The sequence below is a fragment of the Saccoglossus kowalevskii genome, chromosome 4 (assembly GCF_978046115.1).
Source record: "Saccoglossus kowalevskii chromosome 4, keSacKowa6.1, whole genome shotgun sequence".
NCBI classification, from domain to species: domain Eukaryota; kingdom Metazoa; phylum Hemichordata; class Enteropneusta; family Harrimaniidae; genus Saccoglossus; species Saccoglossus kowalevskii.
The window spans coordinates 9676243-9698205 of NC_140644.1; the positions used below are offsets into that span (position 1 = coordinate 9676243).

General features: G+C 36.2%; 3 protein-coding genes across 3 annotated transcripts; 2 read left to right on the forward strand and 1 right to left on the reverse strand.

The window, feature by feature from the left end:
• Window positions 1-4087: 4087 nt before the first annotated feature.
• LOC100377725 (uncharacterized) lies at window positions 4088-10695 on the forward strand. The gene is made up of 5 exons (XM_002734989.4): window positions 4088-4453; window positions 6678-7321; window positions 9125-9272; window positions 9719-9860; window positions 10034-10695. The coding sequence occupies exons 1-5, from the start codon at window positions 4091-4093 to the stop codon at window positions 10168-10170; spliced, it is 1434 nt and encodes a 477-aa protein (XP_002735035.3). The 5' UTR covers window positions 4088-4090; the 3' UTR covers window positions 10171-10695.
• A 1074-nt stretch (window positions 10696-11769) lies between these two features.
• Window positions 11770-16964, forward strand: LOC146746606 (uncharacterized). The gene is made up of 6 exons (XM_085498476.1): window positions 11770-11881; window positions 12353-12668; window positions 12862-13520; window positions 15214-15343; window positions 16435-16582; window positions 16710-16964. Exons 2-6 carry the CDS (start codon window positions 12354-12356, stop codon window positions 16850-16852), a joined length of 1395 nt encoding a protein of 464 aa, XP_085354602.1. The 5' UTR covers window positions 11770-11881; window position 12353; the 3' UTR covers window positions 16853-16964.
• A 1476-nt stretch (window positions 16965-18440) lies between these two features.
• On the reverse strand, window positions 18441-20292 carry LOC100377571 (uncharacterized). The gene has a single exon (XM_006816789.3). The coding sequence runs from the start codon at window positions 20290-20292 to the stop codon at window positions 18643-18645; it is 1650 nt and encodes a 549-aa protein (XP_006816852.3). The 3' UTR covers window positions 18441-18642.
• Between the last annotated feature and the right edge of the window lie 1671 nt (window positions 20293-21963).

A 21963-nucleotide genomic window follows, 5' to 3' on the forward strand; every position in this document is an offset into this window, starting at 1 on the left:
TCGGCTACCACCTCTGCCAAACAGTCACAGGGCAAAAATGAATATGCCTTACACACGTAAAAATGTTGTTACTTGAATACATGCAAGATCTGCTTGGTATGTGGTATATGAGTTCGTATCTCGTTGACAAAAAGTTTGAATAACATTTGTCGTTGATTTTAAAGCGAGGGGGTCGTCACCTGCGCAAGCGCGGGAATTGAGTCCCAAGCGACGATAACAACACAGGCTAAAACGCAAAGGCTCATGGGTAGACGCTTGTTTGTAAACAATCACACGCTATGCCCACCTGACGCATGCGTAGGTGACTCCCGCTTTAACATCAGATATTTAGATATTGTTAATAAGTTTTGTGTTGACAGTCAAGGACTAGTTCAAGCTACATGTGCTAAATTACTTTTGTTTATATACACTCTGTGTAATCTTCACTTCAAAGGTATAATAAATTTATTTGCATATTTGTCAGTCAAGCTGTTTTGTTTGCACTGCACTATTAGGCAGAATTTAACTTTTGGTTAAATTTAACTGTCTTTTTAAATATTTGATTAGCGCGAATTTCTTTGTACAAAAGACGATTTTTAAATTGTTTCTTGCTTGGGACACAACATTTGGCGGCATTGTTCGAAAAGTTGCAGTTTGAGTTTCACCGTCTTTCCTACAGACTACATTGCAATACTATCTCGGTGATTTCTTTTAAATTTGCACATTCAAAACGGGATATATTTTCTCAATGCGAATGCACTGAGAAGCATTTTTGAATTAGTTTAAATAATCTAGGTATTTAGGTAATTCACTATGATTTAGTGAACCTCAAAATAACAATCGATCATAACAAACCTAGAAATCTTCTTCCAATGTGCAACTTTTTACACAGGTTGTAGTTTAGCTTTTACTATATAAAAATTGGTGCGTGTATAATAGCTAGCTCAATCGGGAAACCGCAACGCTAAACAAGCTTAACATATTTTTAATTTAAGTTCTCAGATAATGTTATTCGTATCTTTCTCTGATCATCTAACGCTTGGATAGCCAAGTGTATTCGTTTATTTGTTTTATATAATATTTGATAAACTCATAAGATCGATCGAAATTTAGTAATTATATTCAAATGATGTATCAAGCTGAACTTGAAATGAGAAGTCTACGCGTGACTGAAATATACGCGTTCACTACACGTGTATTTAATTTCCATGACAGTTCATGGTATAATTAAAAGACTCCGCACTGCCCATATAGCGTGATAACAATGCTCGGACAGAGATACTGACTTAAATATAATTATTGCGTGCATTCCCTTCCTTGCTTAAATTGATATTTAAACAATAATTAATTCGATCATTCACAGCGCCATCTTGGATGAGTTAGTTAGTTATGCCTATCATCCCTCTTGGGACATAGGCCACCAACAAGATTCCTCCAACCAGGCCGGTCCTGTGCCAGTTTTTCCGCTTCTTCCCAGGTATAGCCCAGCTTCCGGACATCATCCTCTAGGTTCCGTTGCTAGGTGTTTTTTTTTTTGGAAGGTCCCGTTTTCTTTTTTTACCTGTGGGTTCCATGTCAGTGCTGCCCTTGCGATGTTTTGAATTGGTTTTCGTAGGGTATGTCCCAGCCAACGTCAACGTCTTTGAAATATGGGCTGTTGACTCATTCTTTCCCACAACTCCTGGTTGCTGATCAATCATATCTGGATACCGTATTTTCAGTATTCTTCCTATGAAAACATTTATGAACATCTGGATCTTTCTAGAAAGTGTTTTACGGTGGTTCGCCATGTTTCAGCCCCATACAGCAGTACCGGTTTAACAATAGACCATTTTCCGTTCACTGCGAGAATCACGCATTATGCGTGAAATCGAACGTAAAAACAGGACAAACAAAGGTCATAGCGTCGTAGTGGCGTCAACATCGCGTGGGATTCGGGGACATTTCCATGCTTAATGATGTGCTGTCCACATTTGATGGTAGGCAATTTCGATTAAGTAAGGGTATTCGGAAGCAATATTCCTCTGTCGAAGATCGGCCGGTCAATGTAAGCTACGAAATAAAGAAATTCTAGTTCAAAATCAAATCGTTCGATTTTTGCGGCAGACGTTCGACGCGCGTCTTTCATGCATCTCGCGAGATCTCGCAATTGTACGGAAAATCACCTATTGTGTTGAAAATCCTTATCTTGGATGAGGGGAATGTGAAAATAATGTATGAGAGGAAGCCGAATATCCTACTGCATCTAATCCCTTCTCTGAATTTTATTTTAGTTAGCACAATGGGCAGCGTGTCTGTCAGACTGCCGTTATGTGAGCCAGAGTTCGAACAGTAACACAGTAAAACTTTATCATTGTTTCATCGTACATATCAGTGATCTACATTCAAATCTCAGAAGTTCATGAGAACAAGGTCGTATGCACATAGAACACTTTATAAGAACATAGAAATTTGACTTGAAACATGATATTTAATGTAGATTGGTCTATATAGACACTAAGTGGTTTTCAATTGTTATAAATCTGCACCAAGACATCTAGAATTATGCAAATTTCGTTAAATAAGAGATCTTTTATTGAAATGATTTTTCGAATAGAGGTTTACGGTATATTATCGTGTAATAAGATAAAGCTATGACGTCATGAAAACCTCCAATTCTGACAGTGGTGATTTATAACTCACAATAATGGGCAGTGAAATACGAAAAAAGTGACCGAGGTTGAAATCAGAAGACCGTGCCTTTGTAATAGGAAACAACTCAAAGGTCGGCATTTTATGAAGACTGTGCATAATTACCCCTGTAGTGAATTCTACGGTCTTTCTGACACTGGGGTGTAGCGAACTAAAATTAACGGTCACGGTAGCGATAATAACGACGTCAGTCTCTAAATAAATAGTTATGAACTTGTGATAGCGTATATCTTTAGGATATGCTCGCAGAGCACGTCCATTCCACCAGCGATGTTTACAGGCCTGTACGTGGGATTGCCCTGCCGCCTGCAAGGTGTAGCAGATGTACGACCTTTACCACGCGATCTGACACATTGTCATAGCGACCAAGATAAAGATCATTAAGGTCCCACGCCTACCCAAACCGAAATAGAGATCTGTGTAAAAATAATTAAATCGATTTATAAACATATTCAGTTATATTAAAATATATATATTACATTAATATATTATGTTAAAAATAACTGAATGTACAGTATAAAATCGGTTTCTGTTTATCCGTGTGCATTTCTGTCATATGTGCGCATGTTCTGTTACAGCTGCTTCCCTCAAAATAATAAACTGTAATTCCTCAACCCAATATCAACGTAATTCGTTTGTAATAACAAAACTACTATTATAACGACACATGATCGACACAATTAGAATTTGCGGTATATCCCAATTTACTTTTGTACGTATAATATGTTAATCATTTGTTATGCTAATTATTGGGTTCTTCCTGTCACGTGAACACGGGACGTGCTATTCAACAGTACTATATTTGTGTTAACACAATACACGTCGAAATACACGCGTATCAGAGCTCGGCAACATGCTCGGTTCGTGGGCAAACTGCAAATGTTCAGAATTATTGTTGCCGTTAACTTGATCTTTGTAAGCAATGTCAGTTATGGGATATTCAGTTGGATAATGCTAGTATATGTGTTTGCAGTAATTGTTTTGGTATGGCATAAACTAGAGCCATAACGTGTTTAATATATTTTAAAAACTGAAATCACAAAAAAAAAAAACGTTTTGAATCAATGAGAATAAATGTGTATTAATGAGTTAGTTCAATAGTGAAATTGCGTCGCGACCAACGTGATAGTCGTATTCTAATATAAATTGTCTTAACAAAAACATACCTGTTGATACACCGCTCGTGCCTTTTAATGCACGTTGTGTTTATTTAAATACACATACAAAATATGTAATTTAGTTGCCATCAGTATTGACGAGAGTTAGTATATTTTGTTAAAACTAAATTTAGTTGCTGCTGCTGGCTTAAATATAAACGATGTTGATGTTGATGCAGACTGCCGCTAACAGCTAGTGTGATTATTGGAGCGAATAATTTGCGGATTGTATTATATTAGTTACCGAACAGAATCGCTGAGCAATGACACGGGTTCTACAGCTAACACTCCTGTTTTTTGTGTGTTTCTCAATACTTGAGATACGTGTTGTCATGGATATACTGCAGCCGTTTCTGAGTTATTTTGCATTGAAACCGGCGTATAGCATTACTAATTACCAAAACAACGAAGGCAACAGACAGACGAACATTAGCGGTGCCACCATCCGTGGCACAACAAACGATCTGTCAAATACAGCAGCCCACGCCAATATGACCGGTGCCAACGTGGGTGAGAGAGATTGGCATTTGGTTTATGTTAATAGAACGGAGAAGGACAATGGAAAGCACAACGAGTCCAACCAAGACTCGGTATCCAGATCGTCAAAATACGAAGACATTTCTCAGGTGAGAACACGTAATAACGCAGTGGGATAACCTGACGCAAGGCTACCCATATAATCTCAGTTTCCTCAACACATTGCCGTCCAAATAACGATGAGTATATCATCCTATCTAGGACTATTTATAGGGAACACGTGGGCTATTGAAAGTGTGTCTGGTAGCAAAGCTATAAACCTTTCCTTGTTCTGTATGGAACCAGTTGAGCGACGCTATAAATCGAGTCGTAAACTCGGTATCGTTCGTAACCAGTCTTGGGATTGGTTCTTGACAAATTCTGAACAGGCCACGCCTCCAACTGTGCCGTGCGTTTGGGCAAACCGTTAATTATTCATAAATGGAGTATATTTGTGTAGTTTTCCTGATTTATTCTGCAGTAATCGGTAAAATATAGGCAAGGCTTTGGCGAAATTTGAAAGAGCAACTAATATTCTTCAACCTGGTATTTTTTATAGATTTTATTTTTCATTCAGTTCGTCTGCTTTTTCCAGTTTAAAAATATGATCTCGCCGGAGCCTTCATCCCTTGTCTATTTCTTACACAATATATCAGCCGAACCCCCCCCCCCCTCCGCTCATAGGGACTGCGTACAGTTGATTATAGTTCCTGGGCTCCCTGTGGTTTTGCAGCCATTTTGAATATTGTCGTGGTGATTATAATTGCTATTTACGAACACATACCTTCGGATTGATTAATTATCCGAGTCATTTAGTACAATGCATAGTTTGTTCTGTAATCCATCTATAATCTGTATACCGGAGTATGTTGCTTGCAACAAATTAAATTATTAAATTTGCATATTAATAACTTGCTATGACTATGACCATTTTCGCATAATGATCAACTTATGATTAAATTCGGGATAGCCCAAAGATCTAGATGCGTACTCAAATACGCTTTCAGTGTTTCGAATTCGAAGATAAACTCTGAGTCTTTGACGAAATATCAAAGTCACATGACCTATATAAATACCCCGGGATGTGCACATCATAGATGTTAATAAAACAGATCTAGATACAAACCCGGGAACTTGACTTGATTTGCAAGTCATAGTCTAAAACCAGGCATTTACTGTTGTTAAAGCCTGAAAATGAAGCATACTGATTGGCTGAGAAGTTTTGGACAGGTTTTAATTAATGTTTGTCAACTATCCATACACAAAAGAGCGATTAGTTCGAGAAGAATTTGAAATGCGGGTATGGATATGAACAGCATAAGCAATAAGTGATCACATACACTTAATATAAAAGTTCGGACATTTCGGACAATAGGTTATTGTACAACTCATCCTTGTCTTCCATTACACTCACGGAAAAAAATAATTTAACAAATTGGAACGTAGAAGGACAAACGGTCCATTTTCTGACGGCGATGAAGTGTATATATTTACCACGCTTCTCAAATACAAGTTTTATATTTCAAAACATCCACAAACTTGATTTCAATCAAAATAGTAGTGTATTAATGTTTTTGAAAATATGGTGACAATTAAGAACACTGTAAACACAACAAAAAACATATCACTTAACGTTTTACGGTGATACATGTTTCATTAAAGTGAATATCGAACTAATAACTCGTTTGTAAACATTACGGTATATATGCAATTTGTCGAACTAGCCGACCCTCGAAGGTGACGTCATTAAATGCATAATCTGACATGACATCGCATCACTTTATTCAGAATATAATTTTATGTTTTTTGATTTTACCAAATTCAAATATTTAATCAGTCAACAGCATATCAATACCATCCCATCTACCAAATTATTTAATTTATGTACTACTCTCAACCTGGTAATGTTTCAACCTAAAAAATGCCATATACCTGTCATAAATTCAGGGACAGTAGCAACATTTACGGTGTTGTTATCAATAGTAAACTGAAATACACATTTCTAGACAGGTGTCCATTTCCCATGACCAAACCAATGGGCTCGTCGTCTTCATAGCTCTTATTTATTAGTAAAGCCTTGGTGTTGAATTGTCTCGGTGTTCAGCGACACACCTGTGTAAATTTGCGTATAATGTAAACGAGCTCTTTTAATGATCTAATGATACAAAAACATTTAATTATTATTTATAAATGCCCGAAATACAATCACGGCCTAACAGTGACTAATTAAAAAATGCACAAACCGAATTATAATATTGTCTCGACACATAATACTTGTATGTTCAATAAATGGTGTTCGCGGTTTCTATTAACTATTAACTGTTAACTCTGTAGGTACGTGGTACTTCACCCAAGGCTAAACACACTCAGAGATATTACATTTTTCCATTACGTTTTGATTATAATGGCCCTAATGTATACTACAGTACTTTCCGTAGAGGCGTGTTCTTCGCGCTTTATTATAACCGAACTGTGGTAGAAAACTGGTTCAGAACTCACTGGTCATCGCCGGCAGCCAGGTCAACACGGTTTTTGAATGAAACGTTTGACATAGAGAAGCTAAATGAAATAGTCGACGTGGCAACGGTAGCAGAATTCAAAAGAGATTGCAACAGTACCATTGACGTTTTATTGATGCATCCTTTCATACGAACAAACCTGGAACTGTTTGTCAGTAAATATGCAAAGGTGAAAGAGAAACTAGAAAAAAGATACAAGATTATTTTGCCAGATTTCTCGGCGATTCCTCAAAGTAAACAATCAGCAAATGCATTATTTACAAACCCGCCTAAGACGCGATGTTTGGGATTTCTAAGTACGAGATGGGAACCACCTCGAGTACTCAAGCTATTCAGGAAGGTTGATAGTCATCTTGAAAGACCTGCTCTTATTAAGAAAATTGCTGATGATGTAGAAAAGAAAATTTGTGATGGTGATCCATTTGTGGCACTGCATTGGAGAAATAGATCAGGGGAAATGTAAGTTTTTAATTAATTCAATGTTACAGGATGTCAGTGAATATATAAACTCGGTTCGGTCTTTAATGTACGCATGTCAGCCAATCACAAACGATCTTTTATCTATCATGAAAATGGTGGTTTGCTACTTATTACCTCGAAGCTCGAAATGGTTATCAATTACATGAGGATATGAGGATGAGAATATCTAAACGACAAAGCAAACAAAAAACCTCGACTATTGGGAATTGAACACATGGCGGCGTGGAAGAAAATGTAAAGCGTTGAGAAGTATTTTTCATGTTTTACTTTAAATTTGTATGCGACGCTGTGTACAAATTGATAAAAAAAAATATTATTTAAAGTTTGATTTCTCGCGCAATAAAGAAGATTTACATGAAACCCACGCAGAAGTAACCAAAAATACGTAAAAATTCAAATTCGGCTGAAACTAGGTATCACGTACATGTAATGAAATGCAATTACTGAGACATAGAATCGAAAGTGATGCAAGCTTGCAAGCAGAAGAAACTTGTACATTTTTGTAATTACACTGTACTTTTATTGTATACTATATATTTAGTTTATATTACTATAATTATTTAAGTAAGTCAACTAGGAGACCATGCCACCACAATTTGCCAGAACAATGCAACACATATACTTTGGCAGGAATCGTATTAGGATTATGATATTATTACATACATCACTGCTACAATTATTTACACATATTCAACTGCATGGCTCATCTTCGTTCAGTTATTATATTATATGTGGACATCTGACTTGTTGCACCACTGCATCACTACATACAGTGTGGTATGGGTGTTAAATTCCTGTTCGTAGCTGGATATGTTACGCCAATTTTACATTCCACCAGTCAATTCTTAACATAAATCGGAACCATCTGTTTCCGTAGGAATACAGACACCCCTTATATAATTAAAACCTACCACTTCATGATTACCCCATTGTTTTTGTTTTTATTGTCATGATTTAAATGTGATTGATTTAATTATTCAAATATGAAAAAGAAACTTATCCCAATTTTACCATCCATAGTAGATGTGTGTTTTTTTCACTATGTGTTGTTAAGTAACACAATGCAAAAAGGATGACACCAGCAATTGTTTGTTTTGAAGATGCAAGGTTTAAATTTCGGGTCGTGTTGTAATTGAACAAACGTGTTTCTAGTTGACGAGGAAAAGTTCTAAACAAATAAACAAGGCAACAGTTTAATTCTTGAGAAAACTACATAAAAGTACTCATAGGCATGACCCGGTTTTTTTTTTAAACGCGCTGAATGCATTGAAAATAGTAAAAGAAATTATAATACTTAAGTAACAAATTACACACGGTAAATAATGGAATTCGATCAGGAGCAGTTTCTTTCCCTTTGAAATATCATTCGAACCAATTATAGTTATTACCACTTTGCTTCACAGAGTCCTTCTTAAGTATAACCTATCATCACAATATAATAAACCTGAAACTCTCTAGTGTTTCTTTTGCGGACCATCTAATTCAAATTCACTTAGTTCAAAACTCGGAATGTAGCTGCGTACAAAATACTTAAAACAGGGGAGTCGTCACCTGCGCATGCATCAGATGGCCATATCGTGTCATTGTTTACAAACAACGTGGTTGTTATCTTCGCTTGGGACTCAACTCCCGCGCGTGCGCAGGTGACGACCCTCCCGCTTTAATAATCTAAAAAAAATCAAAAATAAACGTCGTGTTACAGAACATCTTATATACTTTTATGTTCATCGTAGTACATAGTTTATGTAAATAATATACAAACGTAAGTTTGTTTTTTTCTAGATGTGGACGTGATAATAAACCCTGTGACAACATAGACAGAATAGATGCTGTCAATCGCACGGCACAAAGTCTGGCCATAGATATACGCAATTTTATGGAAAACCGTAGTATTAGTTGTATTTATGTAGCAATGCCGCCATTTGCTCGGGTAAGATAGAAATCTTCAAAGTTCCCTTCCAACAATCTATCAATCAGTTTTTCTTCAGTCAGAATCATATAAATTCCATCCGTTTTTACATAATGGTGTTGTCATCCATCAACTTTCTGGCATTTATGTGGCCAAACCAGTCTGTTGGGCGGAATATGTATCACTTGACCGCTATCAAATATCATCTGCGTATTTTGTGAAGACTAATAAATACATATGATTATTTCTGAAAGTTTCAGGTATAAACCAATAAATAGTCGCGCATCGTCATATATACAGGCTCAAACTATGGATAACAACATATGTCAACATTATACTGTTCCTAATGACCATGATTACTGATCTATCTGTATTGATTGTCGCAAAAATCAGCTTGATTATATATTGACGTCACTAGATTACAAATCAATTGAAGCTACCAGCAATTGATTGTTGTTGTTTTTCAGAGGATGGTGGCCATTTTGAGAAAGGCCGGTATTTCAAGAGTGAAAACCCTATCTGACATTTCAGACAAGAATTATCCAGACATAGTCAAGGTCCATGATGATGGATATATGGTTTCTATCTTGGAGCAAGAAATTTGTTCTAGTAAGTGATTAACATATTATGTCGGTGACGTTATGACAGTGCAATCAGTTATAGGGTCACTAAATGTGACTTATACATAGGCTTGAATGAAGTATGTTGAAAACTAACTGAGAAAGTATTATTATAATATGTGAGGAGTATTATTTTAACGTTTATATGTTATTTATTCACAGGAGCTAAGGTGTTCCTGGCAACACAACACTCGTCTTGGTCTGTGTCTGCTGTTCGTTATGGAATTCATACTGACCAAGAGGTTATACAATTAGAGGAATTTGTCACATGGAAGGCAGATGGCGTGTCGATTAAATGAACGCATTAAATGCTAAAAATAAAGGACAGATTAGCATTTGCTGAATCTCTTCTCGGGCGTAAATTTCTAATTTGGTTCGTTGGGAAAAACATAAACAATTTGACTCCGTCAGTGAAAACAGTATTTAAAGAGATTGAGAAGATTTCCACGACTCGTGTCATGTGAAGGCGGTAATCGACCAATGATGGGAAGACAGTGTATATTGATATGCGTATATGGCTCACCTAAAATTGTACCAAAGATATCAATTAATGTAGTTCAAAACGGCGACTGCCTTTGTTATGCATCCGTCCAGAATGCGGTAAATTTCATTGGTTGGTGATACACGAATAATTATCGACATTGTGGTCGGCCATCTTGTCATCTATTTACGTCACAAAAGTGTTTTGTCGTTAGAGGCACTAGGTTTTGTCAATGTCACGGTCACATACATGTCTGCTAAAAATCATGAATTTTAAACGTTATATAATTTGTTTTGACGCGTACTTTGAGTTATAAATAAATATGTTATTTTCCATGACACAATATTGGGTATATTCATTTTTTGCTAATTGGTTCTATTTCCTAATAATTCGTGTGAGGTTACACACATATCAAACGTGATATCCACAGCTAGCGAGCAGATGATAATAATAATAATAATATAAATGCGATTATTTACTATACGCGGACAGCCATTTTGAATACGTCTTAAAATATAAATAAAGAGACAAGTTGAAAAACTACAAATCCGTTTCCTACAAATCTGGGGTAAAAATAACAAAATTTTCGTTAAGCCATCCGCTAATAAAATTCAACCGTGCTTGTCGTTTGTGTGTGAAAACCCCTTTGCATAGGAAGACACGAAGAACCTCGAACACTTTCCCGGTTTTTGTGAAACGTGAGGAGTCAATCAGCGATTACGGATTACTTTAACTGAAATTAGCTTTGATTTAACATAATCTTCCTCTCAGAGAGACAAGTGGACTTATTTCCCCCCCCCCCCCCAAATAAACATTAACGTCCGCCGTCGTGTGTACCACATCGAACGCGTGATATTTACCCGGGGACACTGCGTACAAATTACCTATTGGGGCGTGCCATTGAAATGAGTTATTTTTCATGATTGTCGTGTTATAAATATGATTCCTATTTCCTGTCCAAAAAGGTATAACTTCAGGGTATAAATATCAGTAATAATATTTGCTTATCATTTATCTATATGCAAGACCTAAATTCCCGCCCGAATTCGTTTAAATGACGTTATTTTTTTCCTATTACTTCCAGCGACGTCATTCATGTAGCCCAGACAGAAATATACGATAACATAGAGGGCGCAACTCCATTAATGACTAAAACAATATCGCAGCAGTTGTGTTATATTGAAACAATATAATATTGAATGTTTAAGACCCTTTTTTTGTTCGAATGACTATTTCAATCAGTGACTATTTTAGTCTGTTATATTTTGAACTACAGTATAACGTAAAAACACATCTTAAAAATTGCTGTCAATAATAAATATTAAAAGTTTCCAAAATAACAGTGTCACGATTACGCCTATTGTATGCAAAGATCATATAGCAATCCCATCCAATATATTTTTCATAATTGAAACCCCGCTGTTATACAGAAATGGATTAGATATCACGTGACCATACCGGATAACGGAAATATTGTCTATACTAGCTGTGGTTCATAACTCGGACCATATTTTAACTAAATATTTGAGGTAAGTTGTCTTGGTATTTAAAATAACGTATCTGATCTATCCGTCTGACTTTATTCAGTCAATACACTTTCTATAAACACCAGGTTCGCCTTGTACTACGTTCATCGAAGACTTTGCATTTCAGTTCGGAACCGTAATTCAATCATCCGACATCCCGACTTCGTGATCTGTCTGTCATAGTACTCATATAGATAACATTTTCCATAACGAAATGCCGAGTTTTTGACTTCCCGCTTGCTTGACTCCGAACATGTTACAGACGTTGTATGTAGATATCCGGGCATTGAAAGTTTACGAAATGCCGTCGTAAATTTTGAAGAAAAAAACATATATTTTAATTACACGCACATAAAGCAAGACAAAGGCATCATCAGAAGCCATTGACAAAAGCATCATTGCTAAATCACTGTGCTTATAATAAGTTTTAGTCATACTATATATTTTTAATTTATTTTATATACCTTTCTAAAGTATGCTACAGTGGGTGAATAGATACGTCTTGTGTGTGGTGCCAGTGTTATTCTGTCTATTTTACAAGGTTATGTACGACATCTCAAAACCCCAGCTGCTGTCGCCCAAACCACAGCAGCGAAGGACTGGACCATCGAATATGCTAGCAAAAGGAATCGATACTACACTTGAAACGTTACGTGAAGTTCCTGAAAACTCCGTGGAAGAAGATGCTTACCAAGATCATCATATCACCACTGCAGCAATGACCACCAAGATGACGCAGCCTATCAAATTGAAAGCAAACCACTCATCTGAAAGTTCAACCATCCATGAGGTAATCGAGAGAGACGAGATTTAATTTTGCCCTTCAAAACGTGTTCTATTCCTATCATTATCGTGCCCACTATTTGCGTAACCATTATCCGATGGTTAATCACAAGTCTCGTGGCTCTCTCGCTGCCAGTGAGATTTGGGTGGCCATTTGCAAATAAGGTTTTTTTGTAATGCACACTTTTCTATTTCTGTAGGATTCAATGCCAGAGATGTTAGACTCACGACAACGTTGGGTAATTGCCATTCACGACGACCCAAATGGCCCAAACTGTCAATACGATGCTTTCAAGGGACTTATTAAGTACGCTATCATGGAAAACAGAACTGTGGTGGAGATGTGGTTCGTAAGTCACGGGTCGTCTGGTAAAGAATACGCGCGTCAAACAAAATTTCTCAATACTACCTTTGATGTTGATAAAATAAAAGAAGTGGTGCCAATTATTTCAGTGGAAGAGTTTCGCTTTAAATGTAATAGTACGGTTGATACAATTATAATGAATTATCCGAAGGAAACACCGAAATTGTCAAAAGATGACTTCATTAAACAATACAGGCTACGAACTTCTAGATTCTCATCTCGATATGGTATAACACTTCCTGGTATTGAGGCGATTCCACAAACTCCCGAAGCAGTGGAAGAACGTAACCAAACTGCTAGACACGTACGTTGTTTGGCGCTCTTTGAACCTGAGCGAATGACGAGAATACGCGCTCCGAGGGACGTCATCAGTCTTGTTGAGAGACACCTGGTAAGAACCCCTCAAATGAGACATCTAGCCGATCTGGTCTCCCACAGTATCTGCAATGGCGACCCTTACATTGCAATGCATTGGAGGAACAAGTCGGGGGAAACGTAAGTAACGTGCGTATTTCATGTCTGTGATCACCTGTCCATGAACATTAACAGTCAGTTTCGATCATCAAGACCTGGGGCAGTCATTGCATCGCGTTACTATTTTAGAAGCATCTAGAGTGGCGATTGTTGGAAAGAGATATCCGGAAGCCAAAATTAAATAACGAAACCTCTTGCTCCTGATCGAACTTTTTGCTATCATAAATTTTGATCAAATGTATTAGAATAAATCTTGTATCTCGGCTTTAATCATATAGTTATGTCGCGTAGTAGCCAATTTCTTTGTGATGTTACCTTTAAGTTAAAACAAGTTCGTGTAAATTTGATAAAAAAACTTTCTGTCTTGAAATGAGCGAATTCCAGATTATATTGTCTTGTATGAATTTGGACATAAACTATCTCGGTTTCCTTGTATGTCAGCCTGCCAGTATTACGAATATTGACCACCAATCGTTATAAAAATACGTGATATATGTAGTATCATATTAATATTTCGAAACGTCGTGCACATACATTTACGCTCGTCTCTCGTGTGAATATTGACATTTTAAAAATGTATTTTGGCGTGTAAAATGTACAAAACTATTCATAAAGATATGTTCCCCACATATTTGTTGTCCAATACCAATACCCGTCAACCAATTTTAGAAAGCGATATCGCAGTGTTCTCTCTCATCATAATAAAAAAAATGTCTCTCTGACGTAATCTAAAATGTTTTTTTTTATTAAAATACTATATTTTGATTAAAAATAGATTTCGGAATTATTGTATTTGGGCTCCAACTCACAAGATTAGTTTATATATTTAATGAAATAAATTTGTTGTCGGGTTGTCCGTGTACCATATGGCTACTGGATTTTCCGACACAACCTCTACAACAGAGTAATATATTTTAATGTACAAGTTTGAATTACGTGGAGTGGGACGTTATTGTTTCACCCTCGTACGATTACATTGATATCACACGAAATTCAGGACCTCTTCATGATTTTAATGCGAAATTGCTGATAAATTCATGATAAGACACATATGTCAAGGGCCATTTCCGTCATTATTGGTAACTAGTGATATGAGACAGAAATCTACTACACTAAACTAAATAACCTTGCAAAGTGATTACTGTCACTTGATTTGTGTAAACCATGACTTAGTAACCTAATATTATTATTGAGTCCTTCGCCTTTCGAAACACGATTTCTATTTAATGTCAGTTTGTTCATGATAATATATTCCTATGTGTTTGTGTTTCAATAATATGAACAACGTGGTATGCATCAACGTTTTTTTTTATATTTTGTAGTGCTAATTTACACAGCTGTCGACGAATTACTAATAGTTATGCATATCATAACAAAAAAACATTATCACTGGAATTGAATAATTGAAATACAAATTTTGGTGCACGCAGAGTGTGGTTCCATTTTGTCGATCTTCGGCCCTATGAGATAATAATGATACATAGTAGAGCTGTATTTTGTTATTTACTAATAACAATCATACAGTTTTACTTTTGCTACAAATAAGAGTAAACACTGGAAACAAACGAAATGCGAGTACAGTACACATCCTCGTCTTCAACACCATTTCACAAATAAGTAGCTCCGCTATGTCTCATTGCCACTAGATCGACGTGTCCCTACTTTAATTTGTAATAATACTTTTCTGCAATGAAGATGTCATATTCATTCACAGGCACTACCGAAATAGCTCGACAATCGAGAACGTAGCCAAAACAGCTGCTGTTCTTGCCGGTGATGTTAAAAAATTTATGGTAGCGAGAAACGTGTCGTGTCTGTATGTATCGTTTCCCCCATTTAGTAAGGTATGTATATATTTTATTTTATTCTGTCTATTACACTACTTCGCTTGACCAGTCTGCATATACACTAATGATAGATTGTTTGGGTAATAACGGCCATTTTAGTGTGTGAGACGTATTAAAAACCACATTGGTCAATCCGTGTCGTGTTCGACATATGACGTATACAACACGTGTACAAATGTCATTACAATATGTTTTGGGCTTGAGGACGTATACAAATTTCATTAGGCTATGTTTTGGTTTTGAGGATGCGATGTGCGCATGCGTTACCGAGCTTTCCAGATGAGGTGATAATAGATGATGTAGATGGCATATAGGATATAACATGTTGATAGATATTCAGATATGAATATGGCTGCTTATCAAAAATTGATTAATGTTTGTTATTTGTAAAATTTAAAGGCTTAGTAGCATTCTGATTTTGAGCGTACAAACTACACTTAAAACATCTGATACCAGAAAATGCGTTTCAGAAAAATAAAACATTAGAAAGCAAAAAGGTTCAGTGCCAAGAAATAAAAAGAGCTATTTTTTTTCATAACTGTACTCTTTGCGCAATAGTTGTCATCTACTCTTTCCAAACGTTTCTAGCATATATCTTATTGAATTATATCAGTATCTAAATCACTTATAGATTATGTATAGTACGAAGACATGTTTCATGTAAAGTTATAGTTGTTTGCAGCCATCATCAGTAGTTATGTGAACTACATAAACAAACTTCAAAAATTAACATTTTCCAAATCTCGACGGTATTCGTCTTCCCATTATACCGGCTGTGTTACTGAAACTGTAAATATATTGATTTTCCAGAAAATTTTCGATGGCAATAAACTTCGCAGAATGTGAACAAATTCATCGGCATACATGTAGTGAGAACACATGCCATCTATATTTACTGTGAACATATCGTCATATATTCAAGTTGCAACATGGGATAATTCATAACACTTCATCGATTATAGTGACAAATTCGTGACGTATTTAATTTCGAGCATATTCAGACCATCAAATATATCTCAATTATAGCTTTATGAATGACGTCAGAGTATAACACTAATGTATTATCATTTGTATCTTCAATTGTAAAGTATATGACGACGGTTTTAGAAGAAGTTAATATTCCTAATGTGGTCACAGTAGCCGACATAACTGACGCATCGTATCCAGTTAAAATTCCCGACGAAGTCCGATTCGACAACTATTACACCGCTCTCCTCGAACAAGAAATATGGATACGTAAGTTACTTAACTTTTCTGAATTACAATATAGCATAAATACTGCTTTATCATTGGACAAGTATGAATATACCATAGCATATAAACATACACTACCGTTTTACTTGTGGATGTTTGGTTATTACAGGGTCCGAAGTGTTTCTATATGGTTCGTCATCAATGTCCTTCATGGCACGAAACTACAGGAAATTGGCCAACAAGGAATCGATATACTTGATGCACTTTATCAGTTGGCTGCCGCCAGACGTATACGTGAAGCGAAAACGATAAAAGATATCATGAAAATAGAAAGAAATGCTACATCATTAGTTACGATATTAATATGTTGTACCTTTTAACGTTTTTTTTTTTTGAAAAATAAAATTTATATCTCAACATCAAACTATTATTCTCTTAATAAATATTTTTTTCAGTGAATGAACATGCTAATAATATTTGTTTGTCTGGCAGTGGACTTTAACACAAACTGGCATAATTATACTGAGAAACTTGTCTGTAGCCGCAGTTTGATTTCAGACTTCCCCCCCCCCTGATTTCATCCGCTTTGTATGTCTTCAAACACGGAATATGTGGGTTTCAAATTTGTGAATTGATCACTCAATTTACCAAGTAAATGAGATGGTAATACATCCACTGAAATCAATGTCTGACAAAATTAAGGATGTTATGTTTTTTTTAGAAATTCTATACATATGTCACGTGTGACGGTAATACAATTATATTTGTTAAGTTATGGATTAGTTTATTGCTTGCGGTAATGTAAAATGACCGAGACGCCAGCTCCCGTCTCTATGTTGTATTACTGTCAAATATCACTTGAGTACATAACCCACACGGCCACTTAAATTATTCTCTTGGTTTTGCGATTTCATGTTACATTTGATACAAACAAAGACTAATAGCATTTGGTAATCACATCGACAGCAACTCGCAAAAGTAAATATTATGACATGGGTATTTGGAGATATATATTGTCACAAGCAACGATTGCATGTCAAATCAAGCGATACATTCGGTTCTATGTTATTCCACCCAAAATTGTCAAACATTTTTTTTAAATAAACAGTTATTTAAAGTTGATAAATCTGATAGAAGATCAACATTTTCATGGTGTGATTGCTAACATTCATTTTTGTCCTGTCGTAATTTGTTAACGCTCTGATTCTCTGTAGTAGTACCAGTGGAAAGAACGGTAGTGAAATTGACATATCAAAACTGGGACTCACGCGGCTGTAATCAAATGAGCAGATAATTGGGAAAGTAAAACGAACTTAAATTCATTAAGCATTATTTAATCTGTAGAAAAATATAACAAAAAAAACATATTCAAGCAGAATAATCGAATTACAGGCCTTTGTGATTATTTGGATCTCTATCATGTGTTTTGGATGTAAAGACAACATCGTTATCTTATGCACGAGTCATATGCACCCCATGACCCGGGAATGTAGGAGAATGTAGGTGTGCACTAAGCTGCCATACTACCCCTGCTCCCGGGAAATTGAAATACAAAAACCCAGATGTTACAGATGCTACAGTATTTGTGTAGGTTTTCTCGAGAACAAGCCTGGGCTATAAGTAAACGAACTTCAAGGTCAAATTCGAGCGATTCCAATTTCACTAACTGATGACGACACTTTCGAATATTCGTGAATCCTGGATGCACCATCTCAGTAAAAAAATAACGATTTACCAGTCGCTAGGCTATTTTTTTGCATATTTCTCTAAACTGTCATTGGTGGCGCTATATCACTAGATAGTTACCTCTTTCGAAAAGTTATTATGCGCTGTCCTGTGCTGTAGTAACATTTTCGAGAATTATAGTAAAACTTCAGGTGGCAAGATACAACGCTAGAAATAAGAACGAAATAACAATAGCGCAATTTACTACATAAACAATTTTACTTGTTACAATTAAATGCAACAAAAACAATTAATTAACATGAATCAAAGAATAAAATATAATCCATTGAAGTTTTCACATACTGTATTGCCCGTCACGCGAGATCTCGCAATGCATTGGAAATGATTTCTAATATATTATATTGCCAATACTAAGCTCATGTTGCGTAATTTCTCACGTATCCTTTGGTACGCTTTCTTCGCGCGAACATTCCTATTATGATAGTGACCAGCACACCCAGAACAAAAGTGCCGACACCGATCCAGATCCATACAACCGTAGATATAGAATCCGAATCAACCTGGCAACTTGATTCACAGATGTCGCCGAACTCGTCAAGTGGAATCGAGTTGATTGCTCTCTTGTTGTATTCTTCTGGGGTGCTACAATAATGTTCTAGGTTTGGGTTATGACATCCAGTCCAAGCACGGAACTCGATCATGTCACAGTCACAGTGGAGAGGGTTCTTGGTAACCACGAGGTAACTCAGGGAAGGTAAGACGTGGAACAGTTCTCCTGGAATTGTTTTGATCAAGTTGCCGTGAAAATCCATGTTTACTAATTCAGTCAGGTTGTAGTAAGATTCAGGATCAATTACTTCAATAATGTTATTGTACAGTTCGAGATTTGTAGCTTTTGAGCAACAACCACGAAAAGCATTTTTGCTAATTTGATCAATTTGGTTACTCCCAAAATGGGCGACATCAACTTCTTCAAGTCCGATTAGCATGTTCTCAGATATGGACATCAGCTTATTGAATGATAATGTCAGACCTCTCACTTTTTGCAGGTCATTGAAAGCTCCATGCTGAATAATACTTATTTCATTACGATTGAGTCTGAGTGATATTAATTTGTTCAATCCTTGGAATGAGTTTGCTGGTAATTCTTTCAATTGGTTATTATTGAGGTCTAGATCTTCCAGTTTTCCCAATCCTTTGAATGGCTCAGTCGTGTTTATTCGATTTGACGCCAGATCCAGTTTTATCAACTCCTGGCATGAGAGGAACGTGTTTTTGTCGATGATCTCTATTCTATTCTTACTTAGAATTAGACGTTGTAATGAAAATAGCCCTTCGAAGGAATCATCTGTCAGCTGTGTTAGTTCATTTAGCGTTAAGTCTAAAACAATCAATTTTTCCAATCCGTTGAATGCACTCGGTTCGATGGAACTGAACTTATTGGAATCTACATAAAGCTTTTGAAGATTCTTTAAATCAATGAAGGAGTTTCCATTTACACTTCCGGAAAGTTTGTTGTATGACAAACGTAACTCTTCTAGTTTAACCAAACCATCGAACATTTTGATGGTAAAGGTTGTTAACTGATTATAATCCAATCTAAGTTCTATCATTTCGTTGCAACTGTTGAATGTTTCATTTTCAATTGAACTAATGTTATTTTTGGAAAGCCTAAGGTAAGTAAGAGAATCTAACCCTTCAAACATCTCATAGTATAGCGAGGTAAGATCATTTTGTGATAAATCTAAATCTTCCAACTTTTCCAAATCTAGGAATGCATTTTGCTCCACTGTGTGAATCTTATTGTCATCTAATCGCAGTAAAGTCAAGTTAGCTAAACCAATAAACGAATCATTGGCTATAATCTCTATTAAATTTTCGTGTAAATCCAGTACTTCCGTGTCGATTGGAATATCAGTGGGGACTTCAGTGAGATTTGACTTTGAGCAGTCAACTGCAAATATAGTGGAATTACAGCGACACTCTGTTGGGCAGGTTGCTGATATGCTGATTGGTTTGTAGATCACAAGTAAGGCAGCAATGACCAACCAGTTTTTCATGTCCATGGTCGACTCGGTTCCTGCAAAATTATAAAGACAATATAGCCGCTTTATTCACAAATGCAATACATTTCCAATTTCACTTAGATGAATGTACTATGATTGAAACTGATTTGCAACTCTTTTAAATCCATATTCAGGCGTTATATGTTACGAGCATAATAGAATCAGATACAACTGGCAGTGTAATACCAGATACAGATATCAGCAAACTCGAGGAGAAATCGAGTTGATCGCTCTCGTGTTTTATTCTTCTGGAGGGGTATATTTTTCGTGTATTGGATTGTGACAAAGCTCACAGTCGCAATGGTGAGGATTGCCTGTACTACACAGAAGGCGACATCTGGAATAATTTTCTTAAAATCCGTCTGATCTAGTCAGCTTGTTGTATGATTTATGGGTCAGGTGATTTAATGTCTTTTCTTTCTTAAAGCCACACAGAAGCAAACAGCAATTTGTTTATTAATATCATTAATTACTATATCAGTATAAGGGGAGTTAAGAAATAAAGACAAAGTAACAACGAAAAATACTTCCCATCCCAAGAAAAATGTAATGCATTTCACTATATATATATATATACTATATGCGTCACTGTTACAAGACTGTTACAGCTTTGCTGATATAAACATACTGATCAGGTTAAAGCGTTCAGCACCTGATGTAATGGTTCAAGGTAAAATTACTATCAGCCCATCTAAAATTGTCGTTTCTTTCGGGAGGGAGGGGTTCTTTCATTGTTTTTCTGTTTCTCGGTTTAATGAAACTGACTATAACATGAGTTCCAGAGGATAACTAGATGAAAATAAACATAATAATAATATTAATTAATAATATAATAATATGTTGTTGCAATATGTCGGTGCCATGTACCACTCTTCTAGTAATATAACTACTGGACTTGTCATCATCTTCCATTTTACTGGTCTTGGGGTGGTGTGGGGTGTGGGCTTCTCGAGTAGAAATTCACCAACGGATGTGCAAGACATCCAAGGGGCTCCTTTTACCATAATTTTGAATTAGTATATATGTGCTGGTGTTATGTTTAGTTGACCATAAATTATGTATAACTACGTGACTTGGCCGGGTGGTCGTTTCACTCCGTTCCAGAGTTAGTATATATCTGAACACAAAAATTGAATAAAAACTTGTTTTTTAAGTCAAGAAAATAGGATCATCTATTTTTGGTAGTAGCCAACTACCCACGCACTAATTACTTAGTTACTTTACAGACTGTAATTTATCATACTACTTATCTAATTTATCATTACCTTACAACACTTCCTGTCTTGTTACCAGTTACCATGTGTTTACCTTAAAGAGCGGCAGTCGTCGTGCCGCGTTCTGTTCGATGTGGGACTCATAGCGACGTATACAACGCGTGTAAAATACATTGTTTATTTACCTGAAATTCGAACACGCGCTGCGCGAGGACCACCATATATGTAAGCCATGTTATAACTCATTTTCAAAAATACATATCGAAATGTGGTGAAATTAATTTGTTTCAGCTTAGAGAACCGACTATAACGGGTAATATTTGCGTTATTTCAAGTGGTTATATCAGTACTACCAGTAACACCTGGGCAAAGCGAGACGAATGCTCGGCGTATTCACCAATGGCCGTTGCAGTGTAGTGTAAATATTATGATTGTTGCCCCGACAAGCGCTGTGCGG

Excerpts from the sequence above, each read along its gene's own strand:
- LOC100377725 (XM_002734989.4), top strand. The coding sequence starts at position 4,091 with ATGACACGGGTTCTACAGCTAACACTCCTGTTTTTTGTGTGTTTCTCA. Across the intron at positions 4,454-6,677 it reads AATACGAAGACATTTCTCAG|GTACGTGGTACTTCACCCAA; the intron begins GTGAGAACACGT and ends TTAACTCTGTAG. Across the intron at positions 9,273-9,718 it reads CAATGCCGCCATTTGCTCGG|AGGATGGTGGCCATTTTGAG; the intron begins GTAAGATAGAAA and ends GTTGTTTTTCAG.
- LOC146746606 (XM_085498476.1), top strand. The coding sequence starts at position 12,354 with ATGCTACAGTGGGTGAATAGATACGTCTTGTGTGTGGTGCCAGTGTTA. Across the intron at positions 15,344-16,434 it reads CGTTTCCCCCATTTAGTAAG|TATATGACGACGGTTTTAGA; the intron begins GTATGTATATAT and ends TCAATTGTAAAG. Across the intron at positions 16,583-16,709 it reads CGAACAAGAAATATGGATAC|GGTCCGAAGTGTTTCTATAT; the intron begins GTAAGTTACTTA and ends TGGTTATTACAG.
- LOC100377571 (XM_006816789.3), bottom strand. The coding sequence starts at position 20,292 with ATGGACATGAAAAACTGGTTGGTCATTGCTGCCTTACTTGTGATCTAC.